The 15,882-nt window shown below is 35.0% G+C and overlaps 1 protein-coding gene across 1 annotated transcript; it reads left to right on the top strand.

Annotated features, from left to right (window-relative positions):
* The first annotated feature begins 4,539 nt into the window (after positions 1–4,539).
* LOC113511584 (histidine-rich glycoprotein-like) lies at positions 4,540–15,090 on the top strand. The gene is made up of 7 exons (XM_026895226.3): positions 4,540–4,768; positions 5,286–5,462; positions 5,870–6,036; positions 6,316–6,352; positions 13,510–13,686; positions 14,291–14,457; positions 14,982–15,090. The coding sequence occupies exons 1-7, from the start codon at positions 4,757–4,759 to the stop codon at positions 15,040–15,042; spliced, it is 798 nt and encodes a 265-aa protein (XP_026751027.1). The 5' UTR covers positions 4,540–4,756; the 3' UTR covers positions 15,043–15,090.
* Positions 15,091–15,882: the final 792 nt, after the last annotated feature.

Below are 15,882 nucleotides of genomic sequence, written 5' to 3'. Positions count from 1 at the left end.
TATTATGTCAAATAACGATTTAAAAAACCGTATATTTTTATACAATAACGGCCTACCTGATAAAAATTGGTAATCATCATATATAGATAATTTTAACCCTTCGCGTTATTCACATATATTTTAAATAACGTCTGTAATAAAAATTAGGTATGCAGGTACTGTCTACCTGTAATCGTGTCGCGTATAGTCCCAATCGTAAATTTAAAACACCTGTGAACGGCACTATATCCATGATAACGCTCATGCATTGCCATTCTATTTATCTATCTCATTTAAGAGCTAATTCTTGTCGGTGGGGCTCTTGTCACTCACTACGATTTTCTGCGAGCCTCTTCACCTCTTGATACGACACGACACCAACTTTTTCCTTGATCTGCCTGATGTAACTATGCCTTGGTCTCCCTCTTCCCCTCCTTCCTTCTATCTTACCTTCTATTAAATGTTCATAAGTTCGTCGTGTCGTATCAAGTGTCCCAACATTTTTCCCTTCTGACTTCAATAATTTTTATAATCTGTCTCTTTTCCTTAACTTTAAGTAAGACCTTTGATATTCATGATGACTAAATTATTATGCTTCTGTGCCCTGTAATTGAACCCAGATTGTTTAGTTGAAAAGAATCAGTGATAATTGTTTCAAATATTTTACTTAAACACAGTAATATTATAAATTAAATGGACAAATAAATATGAATGTTTATAAAAATGATAGAATGTATGAATATTTGATACTCAATTACATTTAAACAACTAAATATCTGAAGGTAATTTAGTACATTACATATAGAGAATAGAGTACAATAGATTATGTCCCAGAATAATAAATATACACTATTTATTTCATTTCATGCAGGCGAAGTCACGTGATATAAAGTTAATTTAGTATCAAAAAGCTGAACTGAAGGCTAAAATGATATGAATAAAATTTGATATACAAGTAGATCATATTTTTATTTAACATTTAGTATACTTTATCTTGCCAACTAACAGATATATATTTCTCCTATTTTAAATATAATTATATAAAAAATTTACAACATTGATAACAAAGAGACTATACATGTTTACAAGGTAAAAGTGAGAGATGTTAAGTAAGGTGATGAAGGCTAGTTGGTTGACTTATTTTTCACGAATTCAACAGATTTAACCACGATGGCTATTAGAAGGGACCGTATGAGAAACAATCTGATAAGCCCATATTGTCTAAACGCTATTACTAACAAATAATGACTATTTGTTTATTATTCATGCTTAAAATAGACTTCATCTATCACTACAGTTAAATAAAATACTAATTTTTTTTCCTTATTTAGTTGGTATGAATGAATGCTGGCTCAGGTAAGCTTTTTAAAATATTTTGTTATTATATCTTAAAATAAAAAAAAAAACCTGTGAATGAAATTTGTTTTATTAACTTTCCCTCCAAGTCCTTCTTATCTTTTCCTATTGTCATTTATACAAAATTTAATGAAAATTACATTAAAATAAATAATCAAGACTTTCCGTGAAAAAATACACTAATTATTATTATAAATTTTTTTTAAATATTTTTTATTGATTGCAAAAAATCATTATAAAGGATTCAGTGTTTGAAAAAAATTGTATATATAGATCGTTGTATCGAAAAGTCTGCCATTGCTTGAAATAACGAAATGAAAAATATTTTTTTGTATAAGTCCATCAGATTTTTTATGAATCTAACAATATCTTGACTGAAAAAATTACGGTTATTACACCTATACTGTGATAGTTATTTCGAAGGGTGCAAATATATTCATGTTTCATGAATATATTTGCACTCTTACAACATATTATATGTTGTTTTCAAATATATATATATATATATATATATATATATATATATATATATATATATATATATATATATATATATATATATATATATTATTTACAAAAAATTATTTATTTTATTTTAGTAATGATCTGATCGATTTGAATTTGGATTTATTTATTTTATTTTATTTATTTTAAAATTATTTATAAATGAATATTTGTAAGTGACAATAAATAGAAGGTAATTGCTTGCTATTCACTCATTATAGAATTCCATTTACTGATCATTTAACTCGAAGAACCGATAACTGATAGGGAAGAAAAGTTCTTGTGACTTGTTTTCATTCTACCTGTCATATCTCACTGATGCCCCGCCAGCATACGAGGTTTGTCCGGAAAGTACGTATAAAAGTTTTTTAAAAATTTTATTTTACAATTATTCAGGTAAATCAATTTTATCCCCTTCAAAGTACTCCCCCTGTGACATAATGCACTTGTGCCAACGCCGTTTCCACTGTGAGAAGGCTCCTTGAAAGTCCTCTGGTTGTAGGTTTCTCAGCTGCCCCGTCGTAGCTTTTTTTATCTCATTTATGTCCCCCAAATGCCGCCCCCGAAGTACCAATTTGGTTTTTGGGAACAAGAAGAAGTCACACGGGGCCAAATCCGGCGAATAGGGGGGGGTGTTCGGTCACCGTAATGGAATTTTTACTCAAAAACTCACGGACAACAAGAGAGGTGTGGGCACATTGTCGTGGTGAAGAATCCAACGCCCCTAATTCTGGACGAACTCGTGCCACACGAGCTTTGAGGCGTCTGAGCACATCGACGTAGAATTTTCCATCAACTGTCTGGCCTGGAGGGACGAATTCTTGATGGACAATCCCCCGAACATCGAAAAAAACAATCAACATTGTCTTGACATTTGAGCGGGATTTTCTTGATTTTTTTGTTCGTGGTTCCCCGGATGTCTTCCACTCTTTGCTTTCACGGCCATTCTTGCCGAGTTTCGAGAGAAACTTGATTACGACGCGCTCTCTCTTCAACGGAAGCGGGCTCCATGCCGACGGGGTTTCGTTAAGAGGTAACTTCACAGATGGCGTGACAAGCCAGTACGGCGGTCAGACCAGAACTGAAGCATTGTTAGGGACATAAGGAAGGGGTCCTGCGCTTACCTGGCCTCCCCACTCCTCTTTCTCGCATTCCAGAACACTTTTATACGAACTTTCCGGACAGACCTCGTATACCGATAGCGCAGACGGAGTTACCAGTCCTTCGTCACCCATTAAAAAGGAAAACAATTAATATAACATATATGATACACATATAAATAAAATAAAATATTATATATATATATATATATATATATATATATATATATATATATATATATATATATATATATATATATAAAAAGAGAAAATAAAAACAAATAGATTTTATTTCATTATGCAAATGTGATAAGTCCGATCAAAACTGGAGAGATATGTATATTTAAGACAAAGATTGTTGGAATATGGTGAAACTTGAAATTCATCTTTGTAAATAAAAACATGTACTAATTCAATAGGTTTTAAAATGTGTTTAATACGTCTGCAACGTCGTCGTAAACAATATGTACAAGTGAAAGTAAAAAATAAAAATGTTTATTTGTTTAAAAACATTCAGCTTTACAATATAAAGCTAAAAGCACGTATTAGGTATGCCTGTATCACGTATTCTCGCTCTTCCACATTCAAATCCATGGCTTTGTTATCAATATATCACATAAGAAGTGACTATTACTTATAAAGATTACTAACGAATAGATTCTAATTAACGAATAACTGCATTTGAAACAGTTGATTTTTTTAATTTGAATCCTTATTAAGGCGCCACAATTAGTAAATAATCTGCACACTTATTAAACAGCGTATTAACAATCTTGAAATCGATCTATTCTTCCTCAATCAACATTATGACCTCGTTCTAACTGTAATAATATATGAGGAGTTCTGCTTAATTAACTTTGTAGGTATGAGTATCGTGACGTTAATTAGTTTATCGTCATCTTATAGAAGCATCTATACGTAATCCTATTAATATTATAAATGCGAAAGTATGTATTGTGTATAAATGAATGGATGGATATCATGTTTGTTACAGTTTCAGGCAAAAACTACTGAACAGGTTTGAATGAAATTTTGGTACACAATAGAATCCTAATCTTATCTCAGAACAGAATACTGTTTATACAGAATATAATTATTTACTGATTCACGCGAGTGATGCCCCAGGATACAGATAGTATATAAATATATGATACAGGACAGAAATATGAAGGTAAATATCAATTACAAGTATATTAAATAACATTATAATTATTTAAAATACTTGTACATTATTCCATTATCTTCATTACAACGTTTTAATTGTTTACACAAGCTACTTTCAAAAATTTATCTTCAGGCGTATTAATAAAAATTAAAACAAATTAAATAATATTATATATTTGATATAATATGGTTTCATCAAGAAGTCACAACACGAGAAATGATTTACATTAAAATGTACATAAAAAATCGCAAATTATAGACATCTGTAATATGGATATGATAGATCTATCGTAATATCCACGGAACAAGCCCCATAAGAATAACGGTATAGGATCACCTTTCTACTTTTATCTTTTATCTCATACCACATTACTTTTTATCTTTTTTTTTTTACCAAAAAGGTCGTTATCGCTATCGTTTTCTCTATAATTAGTATTAGCAATGTCATACCAGCACCATGTCGAGCAAAGTTTTACGAAATTATTACAAACACCGCATACCTACCAGCCGCGAATTATTCTTAATTGCCAATAATTTAGAGTGCATTATATTGCATTGGCTACCCTTGTTATCGATATATAAGTCGTGGTTTCCAATCAGCACGTATCAGTTGGCTACTAAGCTCAGATAACAGCACAAGAAACCACAAAAAAATGTTCAGCAAGGTATAATTACTTTTATTAATTACTAATTAATATGCATAAAATAAATCAGAATTTAAAAAATTTTATAAATTCAATGTGCTTCGACGGTGTAGATAATGTGAAGAGCTATATTACTATCTATATTGTCCTGTGAAATAATAATGAGTGCAAGGTCTTATTTTGATTTGAAGGGTAAAAGGATATTTGCCAGTGTTAACTCTTATACATCACAATGTACAACGCAATAATAGTAATAAATAAATAAATACTAAAATCCTAAGACTAGTAGACTATGTACTAGAGTTTTCAGATGCAGCAAAACTTGAAACTATTGCTACAACTGAAGACACTGGTATAGGCGGTACAATAACATTAATATTATTTGATATTACTGCATTCCATTATATCAGCAATCAACTTGTTTTCTATTCCAGGGCGCAAAGTAATATCGTGGTTTATCCCTCATAATTATAATTTTGTGAAGAAAAAAATTAATCATTCATTCATTCTTTAATATTATATTATCTAATTGTCTCAGGTGATCTGCTTCGCTCTCGTTGTTGCCGCCGTGGCAGCCCAGTACGGTGACCACGGGCATGGCCACGCATACTCATCTCAACACATCTCTCGTCACGATGGACCTGACCACGTTGTGTCTGTTCACGGACATGAGGGTGGTCACGGACATGATCATGGGCATCATGTTGACTATTATGTGAGTTTATTACCTCAAATAAAGTCATAACAGGTGCTTGTAGAAGGCAAATGACGCATCACACGCATCGTTAAACAATTAAGCAAAACAAATGACTGCTTTGGTCACGATAAAATATATATGAGATTAATACAAAAATAAATTATATTGATTACACTAAGAACAATCAATTCAAAATTGGCGAAGATATCATGACTGAAATCATTATAGAATTTTTTTTTATTTTTATTTTTTTATTTATATGATATTTAATGGCGTTTTTTGAACACAACATTAAAACGTACTACCTGAATGCTTGTTACAACAAGTCCCTGTGGTTCATATATTATTCAAAATAGTTACTTGTTTACTATATTGTTATATTATTGATAATATACAATTATTTAATAAATTTTAATTTCCCCCAGGCTCATCCAAAATACGAGTTCGAATACAAAGTGTCTGACCATCACACCGGCGACCACAAGAGCCAGCACGAGTCCCGCGATGGTGACCACGTAACTGGTTACTACTCGCTCCACGAGCCTGATGGCTCTGAGAGGATTGTTCACTACCACGGCGATAAGCACAGCGGGTTCGTTTTTTTTTTCTAATAAATCTTAATATTATATAACTATTCAATGTAGATATTTGTAAGACTGATCTATCAACTCACAGCAAAACTTTTTTAATTAATAGAAACAGTCAGAAAGATAAGTTTAGTATTATAACAGTTATTTTTATTATAGAATTATATAGTTGTTCCCCACAGCATATAACGTCGGTTATTTTACTTATAGTAACGTGATATCACAGCCACAGTCATAAATACTAAAGAAAAAGTTTTTATATTTTAATTTTCTTTCATTTTCAGTTTCCACGCTACCGTCAAGCACGAAACGCATCACATCGTACCTGTACATCATCATCATCATTAAATTGCAATACTCTATTGACTGATTGTAGCCTAAGCTAAACTATGTTATAGCTATTTTACTGTGATCTTATTTTATATGCACTAATAAACTCTATTCAGTAAAATATATTGTTTTCTTCAACCGATTTTAAAAAAGAGCAAATTTTCAATTTAATAGCAGCAGTATATTATCCGATATCATATTAAGATCTAAACCGATTTTTCTAATTCTTTTTTTATTGTAAGGATTTAACTTTATATTAGTTCTAAATAAATAAATTATTAACTTATATAATTTTATTATAAGTTAATAATTTAAATTTACATTAGAATAATAGAATAACAATAAAATTTTATTGCATATTAAAAATATTATCTACTCGTATATGAAATGACAAAATCCTGTTATAACATTACAGTCCATCTCTTACAGATATCTTGCAAAGATTTATGTAACACCATCATCAACATGAATATAACATCTTGTAATCCCTCTCATTAGATAAGAAATGTAATAATAAATTTATACAGTAAAACGTTGTATATAAAGTTTTATAGAAATATATTAACACTTTATATTGTTTGAGTATTACAACAGAAAATTATTAATTTATAATAAACTACATCATCATATATAAAAAAATAAAATAAATTTAATTTGTTAGATTATTAAAAAAGCTTCTACAAATAAGGCCTCTTCTAATGTAAAAGAGTTTCTGAGTGATAAAAACCTCTAGTCTAAAACCTCTAAAACCTTTTAGGCTTTGTATGAGAACAAAATATGTATCGTATTAATCCATATGACAGAAAAGTTAAAAAATAAATAAATTATTATCTTATCTCACTAATATGATAAAACTGTAACTAGACGATGTCTGTACATTTAAGATTAATTGATACAAATGATCTTAATAAGAGCAATAGAAACCAAAACAATAATTAAAGGAATTCTGTCTGTCTGTTTGTCTGTCTACCTGTATTAATGTTTGTTTTCATATCACGAAAATACTACCACACGAAATTAAATGCGTTTCTCGTAGTTGTACTCCTGAAAGTCTAACTTAACAACTGAAGTATGTTTTACCTTAATACACAATCTAGAAGTGACCTATTGGTTTTCGTACTTCTGAAATTCATACGTACGAAGTCATCTATAATATTATCCAATACCTGTATACTAAATATTAAACACAATTGTAATCAAAGAACATCGTCAAGACTCAAAAGCAGTCACTAATAAAGAACAATTTACTAAAAATCTAACTTCATAATTAAAAGGCATGCCCATGCAGTTATTATATTCTTTAATTAATTGCACGAAATACAACAAATCTTTAAATGAATTTTTAATAGCTTAAAAGCGGAAAACCTTTCAGAACGTTATTACCACAATTAATAGAAAAATATTATAATGAATAATATAAATATATATTTTAATCAGGTTATTTTTATAATAAATTTTAATACATAAAAATCTTGTATTACGATGTTCGTTCACTCTAACCTCCGAAACCGCAACATTTTTATTAAAATTTTATAAATGAATATGGAGCGCTCCAACTTCAAAGATATGGTATATTCTATCCTGATATAAGACGACATCTACATGGAAGATAGGGAATTAACCCTTTAAACTGATATACTAATATACTATATGTATATACTCATATACCTGTACATACCATAAATAAAATATTTTAGCAAATAAATTTTGACTAAGATTTTTTGTGTACTTATTGCTTACTTATGTAATCTTTATCTTTCTTTGAGAAGAACATTAATTTTCATCCATTTATTTATTTATTTATTCATTCAAAATGTTGAAACTTGAAAACCAAAATAATTAGGCACATAATTATCATAACAGAGAATAATATATTTTATCTGAATAAATTGGTTACTTTAACGTGAGTGATTAAAATTTTAAATTCATAATAGATTAGAGACAGATAAAATAATAAATACCTATGCTAAATATTTACCCTATATGTTATATATAGGTACATTTACAACCTTAAATAGGTTTTACATTAATCAAGATGAATTATGACTGCGATCAGGTTGGATTCAAATAATTGTACTCGATGAAACGTAGTCGTGTCGATGGTTTTATTATCCACAACAGTAATAAGTCAATAAATACTTATTATATATTTTGATTTGGCATATACATTTTATTTAAAATAAACTAGTAAAATAGTCAAAATAAAAGACAAAACACTTAAATTATTTATGTCTGTTTGAGCGTCCGTATTTTGTATGCTACATAGAATAGCAAACAAACTGACGGCCCACTTGATGAAAATTGGTAACCATCGCCTATAGACATGAACAGTGCCATGGGCATAATAGAGTATACTGACTCGCCCATGATACCCTTCACGTGTTGCCATTCCTGAGGATTAAGTGCATGCGTGTCGTCCGTTGCCGTGTGATCGCGGCATAGAATAAGCCATCCCTTTTTTTACTGTGGGTGTCGTAAGAGGCAACTAAGAGGACTGCGGTCACCAATCCGCCTGCCAAGCATGGCAAGTTTTGGCAAAATTCCCCCAATGGTAAATTGTCATAAGCAACGCTCCCGTTCTATATAGCATTCTATGGGGGAGGCCTATGTTCAGTATTGGATAATGGATAATGGCTGAAATGATAATTAATTATGAAGTACATCCATATGATATCAGAGAACTAGATGTAGATTAGATAGATATGGTATTACAGCGTGGCTCTACCACTTTTCAGGTGGTAGAGCCACGCTGTAATACCATATGATATTGCAGCATGAATGGGCCGGCTCGACCGGGGAAGTACCACACCCTCACAGAATACCGACGCTAAGTGGTTGCACTTTCAGTGCGATCACATTCCGTATGGTGAGTGAGGGAGTCCGGAGGCCCATCCCATACCCATCCCATACCCATCCCTTTCCTATTCCTAAAATCCTTTCCCCAACCCCGTCCCCCTATCTTACAACACGCAACCATGGCAGTGGAATTAAAAAAAAATAACATACCCCAGGGAGGTACCAGTAACCATGTTGCTGGAGAATCCTCTCTCGAGCAACCACGCTCGGGCTGCCCTGCGTATTCTGGGGGGGGCAAAATTCCGCTCTTTGGAACCAAGGGCAAACGGAGCAAGATTTCTACGGCATCCCCTTCGCTCAATGTGAGCTTCTGCAATATCAGGGGATTACATTCTAACCTAAACGCTGTCCACCACCACCTAGAAACGGCGCGGCCGGCATTGCTCTTTCTAACGGAGACACAGATATCCTCTCCAAACGAAACTTCATACCTGACGTACCCGGGCTATAAACTTGAACATTGTTTTGTTTCGCGTGCCGGTGTATGCGCGTATGTCAGAGAGGATATCTGCTGTCGCCGCCTTGGAACTCTTGAAGGTACGGACCTGTCTATTTTATGGCTGCGCGTAGACTGCAATGACCATCCTCGCGTCTATGCATGCCTATACAGGTCCTACAGCGGTAACATCGAAACCGACCAACTCATTGAGCACGTCCAAATGGCTACAGATTCCCTGCTCGAACAGATTCCTTCCGCTGAAGTCGTGATTCTTGGCGATTTTAATGCCCACCATACCGAATGGCTTGGTTCACGTACAACCGACTATGCGGGAAGATCTGTTCATGACTTTGCTTTGGCTTATGGTCTGACGCAGCTTGTTTCCTCGCCTACGCGAATACCTGATGTGTTGGACCATTCACCTTCACTGTTGGACCTTCTGCTGACCACCCACCCAGACAACTATGTGATTTCCGTCGAAGCTCCGCTTGGATCGTCGGATCACAGTCTGGTGCGGAGCGAGGTGCCTCTCATGAGTCCGATTCCACCACGTTCCACGGGTAGACGTCGTGTTTGGCACTACAGGTCAGCAGACTGGGATAAGATGCGGATTTTTTTCGCATCTTACCCATGGAGGCAGGTTTGCTTCACACTGGATGATCCCGACGCCATTGCCGATTCCATTGCTGATGTGGTGCTTCAGGGAATGGAATTATTTATTCCTAACTCTGTGGTGCCCGTCGGCGGGAAATCCCAGCCCTGGTATGGAGCCTCTTGTAGAACAGCATCTCGTCTGAAACAGGAGTGCTTCCTAACCTGGGCTAAAGGTGTGGCGTCGCGAGATCCTAACACCAGTGCTCTTAAAAAGAAGTATAACTCTGCCTCTAGGTCTTTCAAAAGAGTTATAGCCACAGCGAAGTCAGAGCATATTAGTAGAATTGGCAAGAGATTGGCTAGTTTGCCCTCTGGAACTCGAGCTTTCTGGTCTCTTGCCAAAGCTGCACAAGGGAATTTCTGTAAGTCATCTTTTCCACCATTGCGCAGGGAGGATGACTCGTTGGCCCAGAACGCTAAGGAAAAGGCCGATCTTCTTGGATCCATCTTTGCGTCAAACTCGACATTGGATGACGGGGAGAAATCACCACCGACCATCACGTGTTGTAGGAGCTCTATGCCTGACATTAAATTCACGCATAGCTCAGTGCGTAGAGCACTTTTCTCCCTCGAAATCCATAAGTCGAGTGGGCCCGATGGTATTCCTCCAATTGTGCTTAGGACGTGCGCACCAGAGTTGGCTCCGGTTCTTACGCGTCTTTTCCGGCTTAGCTACTCATCGGGCATAGTCCCAAAGTTTTGGAAGACTGCTCTGGTGCATCCGATCCCTAAAAAGGGAGATCGCTCAGATCCAGCTAACTATAGGCCCATAGCTATCACTTCCTTATTCTCGAAGGTTATGGAATCCATCATTAACCGTCAACTGCTCCGGTACCTAGAAGAGCACCAGCTGATCTGTGATCGCCAGTACGGCTTTCGACAGGGACGTTCGGCTGGTGATCTTTTAGCTTACTTAACACACCGATGGGCAGTGGCAATCGAGAGTAAGGGAGAGGCCTTAGCAGTTAGTCTGGATATCGCGAAGGCCTTTGATCGGGTGTGGCATAGAGCGCTGCTTTCAAAGCTACCTTCATTTGGGTTGCCTGCGAGACTGTGCATTTGGGTCGCCAGTTTTCTCAAGGAACGTAGCATTAAGGTCGTAGTCGACGGAGCATGCTCTGATTTAAAACCTTTGAATGCTGGTGTCCCGCAAGGCTGTGTACTATCTCCGACTCTGTTTCTTCTGCATATCAATGATATTACAGATAAGTAATATTCATTGCTATGCAGACGACAGTACAGGAGATACATTATATACCGGTCATGCAAAGATCTCGCGGGCACATACCGATGAGTGCCGGAATAGACTTGTGTCTGAAATCGAAACTTCACTCCATCAAGTTTCGATCTGGGGTGAACAAAATCTTGTCCAATTTAACCCCAAAAAGACACAAGTCTGCGCGTTTACCGCAAAAAAGACGCCGTTTGTCGTATCTCCTCACTTTCAGGGCACTTCCCTTGATAAAAAGTCGAGTCTAGGAATTCTGGGCGTTGATATATCTTGCGACGTCCAGTTTTGCGGTCATCTGGAGGAGAAGGCTAAGATAGCTTCCAAAAAGTTAGGAGTGCTCAATAGGGTGAGACGATATTTCATGCCAGAACACCGCCTGAAATTATATAAAGCCCAAGTCAGGCCGCATATGGAATACTGTTCTCACCTGTGGGCAGGAGCGCCACAGTACCAACTCCTTCCGTTAGACCGCATTCAGAGTCGGGCGGCTCGAATTATCGATAGTCAACGCCTTACTGTCCGGCTTGATCCACTGAAACTGCGCAGAGATGTTGCATCTCTGTGCATCTTCTACCGAATTTATCATGGGGAGTGTTCTGAGGAATTGTTCGGATTGATACCTGCTGCTGATTTTCACCACCGTACAACCCGCCACAAACTAAAGTTTCATCCCAATCATCTAGACGAGTGGCGGTCTTCCACCGTGCGTTTTTCAAGGCACTTTCTTCCACGCACAACCATTCTTTGGAATCAACTTCCAGCAGCAGTATTTCCGAACCGATACGACAACATAACCTTCAAGAAAAGAGTATATTCCTTTTTAAAAGGCCGGCAGCACACCTGCAATGCCGCTGGTGTTGTGGGTGATCATGGGCGGCGGTAGTCACTTACCATCAGGTGAGCCGCATGCTCGTTTGCCCCCTGTGTTGTAAAAAAAAAAAAAAAAACTAGCTTTATCTGCATGTTTATTAGCTGAGGTTCAAATTTACAGGTAGACTAATCAACCCGCAACTTCGCCGGCACGGCCTGAGTATATTGATTGACAGGGACAAAAGTCAGAAAAAATCCCAATATTTATGACAATTAATGTTTGAGCATTTTATGCACCAAGAGTAAGACTAATAAAATAAAACTCACTTTAGTTTAAATAAGACAGGTTAGTATATGTATAGAAGTATATAAGTACATTATAATAATATTAAAACATTACCCAAGCACGTACAAAGTTTGATTAGTTTTATAAGATATAATTGTGATCAGGATAAAACCAAGCTTGTGTTGTGAAAAGTAATTAACTGTTGCAATGTCACATGATAGAGACTATAGCATGTCGAGCCAACGTTTTTACGAAATTATTGCAAGCGCTGCATACTTAACGTGAATAATTTTTAATTGCTAATAATATAAATTGAACTACGTTGCGTTCACTACCCCTATTATTGATATATAAGCGGTGGTTTTTAACCAAAATGTATCAGTTGGTTGGCCCAAGTCGACATCTAAACAACGAAAATGTTCTCTAAGGTAAATACGTATTGTTATTACTCAGGGATACAAGGAATAAAAATCTGAAGTTTTTATATACTTACCGAGATATTAATAACATGTTTTTATTAAATTTAACAACCAAAATTCTTTTCAATATTCAAGATATTGTTTATTTGGTCAAATTTTATCACATTTCATAAATAAGAATTTGTGAATACACGTAACAGAATTATGAACAATTTTAAGGGGCTTTATTACCTATTTAAATTTTGTTATTAAAGACTTGTTTTAAAATATTACTAAAAAAACATCATAATCAGTTTAAATAATTATTGTTATTATTATTGCTTCTAATTATAGTGTCACTTTATTGATTTATGGGTATAATACGAAGCGACACTTCGACCATAACTTCACCATGGCATACCATGTGAATTTATAATGTTTTAAGTAATATATATCTAAGTAATTTTATTGTAGGTGTTGTGCCTCATCGCGATGGTAGCTGTTACAGCTGCTCAATACGACCACGAACACGGTCACCACGCTTACTCATCTCAGCATATTTCGCGACATGACGGTCATGCTCAACCAGTGACTATCCACGGACATCATGAACATGGGCATGACCATGGACATCATCACGTTGACTACTATGTACGTATTCTATTTCGCTTTTATGCAATTTGAAAGGGCAGATAAGCTGACGATCTGATGAAAAGTGGTAGCGATCCCCTATGGTCCCAAATAGTACCATGGATATCATATAATACATAGTGTTATCCACGGTGTCTTTTATGCCATTTCTAACGTGTAAACTAAGCACGATAATTCTCCAAACCAAAATACGACCATGCAAACACCATACTTGGTGTCGGAAATATGCTCTGGCATTCTAGTGCAGCTGTTTTTCGTTGGCATTCGTGTGGTCCTGGCATAGAATAGGCCACTCCTCTCTTTTCCGCGGGTGTCGTAAGAGGCGACTAAGGAAGGGCGAGGGATAGACAGCAGCGTCCTTCTTAAAACGTCTCTAAAGCCTAACTGCGGTTTCCAATCCAACTGCCAAGCTTGGCAACTAGAAAAAACACCCAAGAGAGGCTTATGATAGTTGTTTTCACTGAATAAAGTGCTGACGAATATTATACAAAGTTTTACTCTGGTCTCTTCACAGTTCAGAGGATCTTCGATCAAATTTATATTATCCTATATTATATATATAGTCCTATTTTAATTGTAAGTGATCAAAGAAATTTCCTTCCAGGCTCATCCTAAATACGAATTTGAGTACAAAGTGTCTGATCCTCATACTGGTGACCACAAGAGCCAGCACGAGTCACGAGATGGTGACCACGTGACTGGCTACTACGCTCTACATGAGCCTGATGGCTCAGAGAGACACGTTGACTACCACAGCGACAAGCACAGCGGGTGAGTTAATGACCTTATCGCTAAACATATCGGATATTCAGAATCTCCATCGCCATCCAGAATATCCATCTTACCAGAGGAAGACTTTGTACAAAAGTCGATTGCTTGGGTACCTCTGTCCCATTCGTGTTTCAACCGTGAAACAGCTGTGTTTGCATGGCTGTGTTTCGGTTTGAAGGGTGGGATATGGCGTAAATTTACTGGGTACAGAGGAATAACACTTGAGTCCTCAGGAATGGCAACGCATGGGAGATGTCAGGGGCGAAACAGTATACTCTGTTATGTCCATGGTACTGCTCATGTTTACAGGCGACGGTTACCACTTTCCATCAGGTGGACCGTTAGCATGTTTGCCATTCTAAGTTGTATAAAATATATATACAGGTCTATGGGGGAGACCTATGTTCAACAGTGGGCACATAATGACTAATATGATGATGATGATTATTTAATCACGCTTAAACAAATGAACAGATTTAGTTGAATACGTATAACCTATTGCATAATATATTACTTTGTTTCAGATTCCACGCTACCGTGAAACACAGCACTCATCATATTGTCCCTCATCATCACCATCATTAATTTTGTTAATTAATCTAAGACCTATTAGCTATAAATACTAATTCTTTTATATGATCTGTGATTGTAGTAATGTATCTAATCTATTAAATTTCATTGCTGTTTATATTTGTTGGTTTTTTTTTTTTTACATTTATGACCCATCTGAAGAAAGGAGAATAATGTTTTTTTTTAATATAGGTATATGTGTGAACTGTTGGACGTATTTTCACAAATAGTGCTAAATTATATAAGTATGATATTATATAAATGACGGTTTGAAACAAAAATGGCGACCATAAACTGACAAAATCTTATTTTCTTCGGAGTCCTTTTTTATTAATGTTTATTTTTTATAAATAAGTATATATTATTTATATAAGTAACTATATATTATTTATTCGAACATTACATTGATTATTTTGTTAAAAGTCTTCAATCTAATAAATAACATAAAAATAGGTCAACGCAAAATAGAAAACCGAGACACAACTATATTATAATATATACATTGTGTTAGTACACTTAGCACTATATCTTTATGTTATAATATTAATATTTTACATCGTAAACTTTTATACGTATAGATACCATACATAATATCGAATCACAGTAAGTATGTATGTATATCAATATATGTACGAAAAACTAATTGAAGAAAAAGTAAAAGTACTGTAATAACAGAACAACTGATGTACCTATCTACTTCGAATTAGAATAAAACATAAAATCAAAATAATATAAAAATTCATAAGGTTTTCATAAATTATACAGAGTTTGGAATGATATCCTAGCTTTATTCCATCAAAATAAAAAAAAATTAACTTATGTGAAATTAGGTTTCTACTTATTCAAATTTAAAGA

This window comes from Galleria mellonella, unplaced genomic scaffold (genome assembly GCF_026898425.1).
Source record: "Galleria mellonella isolate WM207_F2 unplaced genomic scaffold, CSIRO_AGI_GalMel_v1 utg213, whole genome shotgun sequence".
NCBI lineage: Eukaryota > Metazoa > Arthropoda > Insecta > Lepidoptera > Pyralidae > Galleria > Galleria mellonella.
This window is presented reverse-complemented; position numbering and strand designations above follow the sequence as displayed.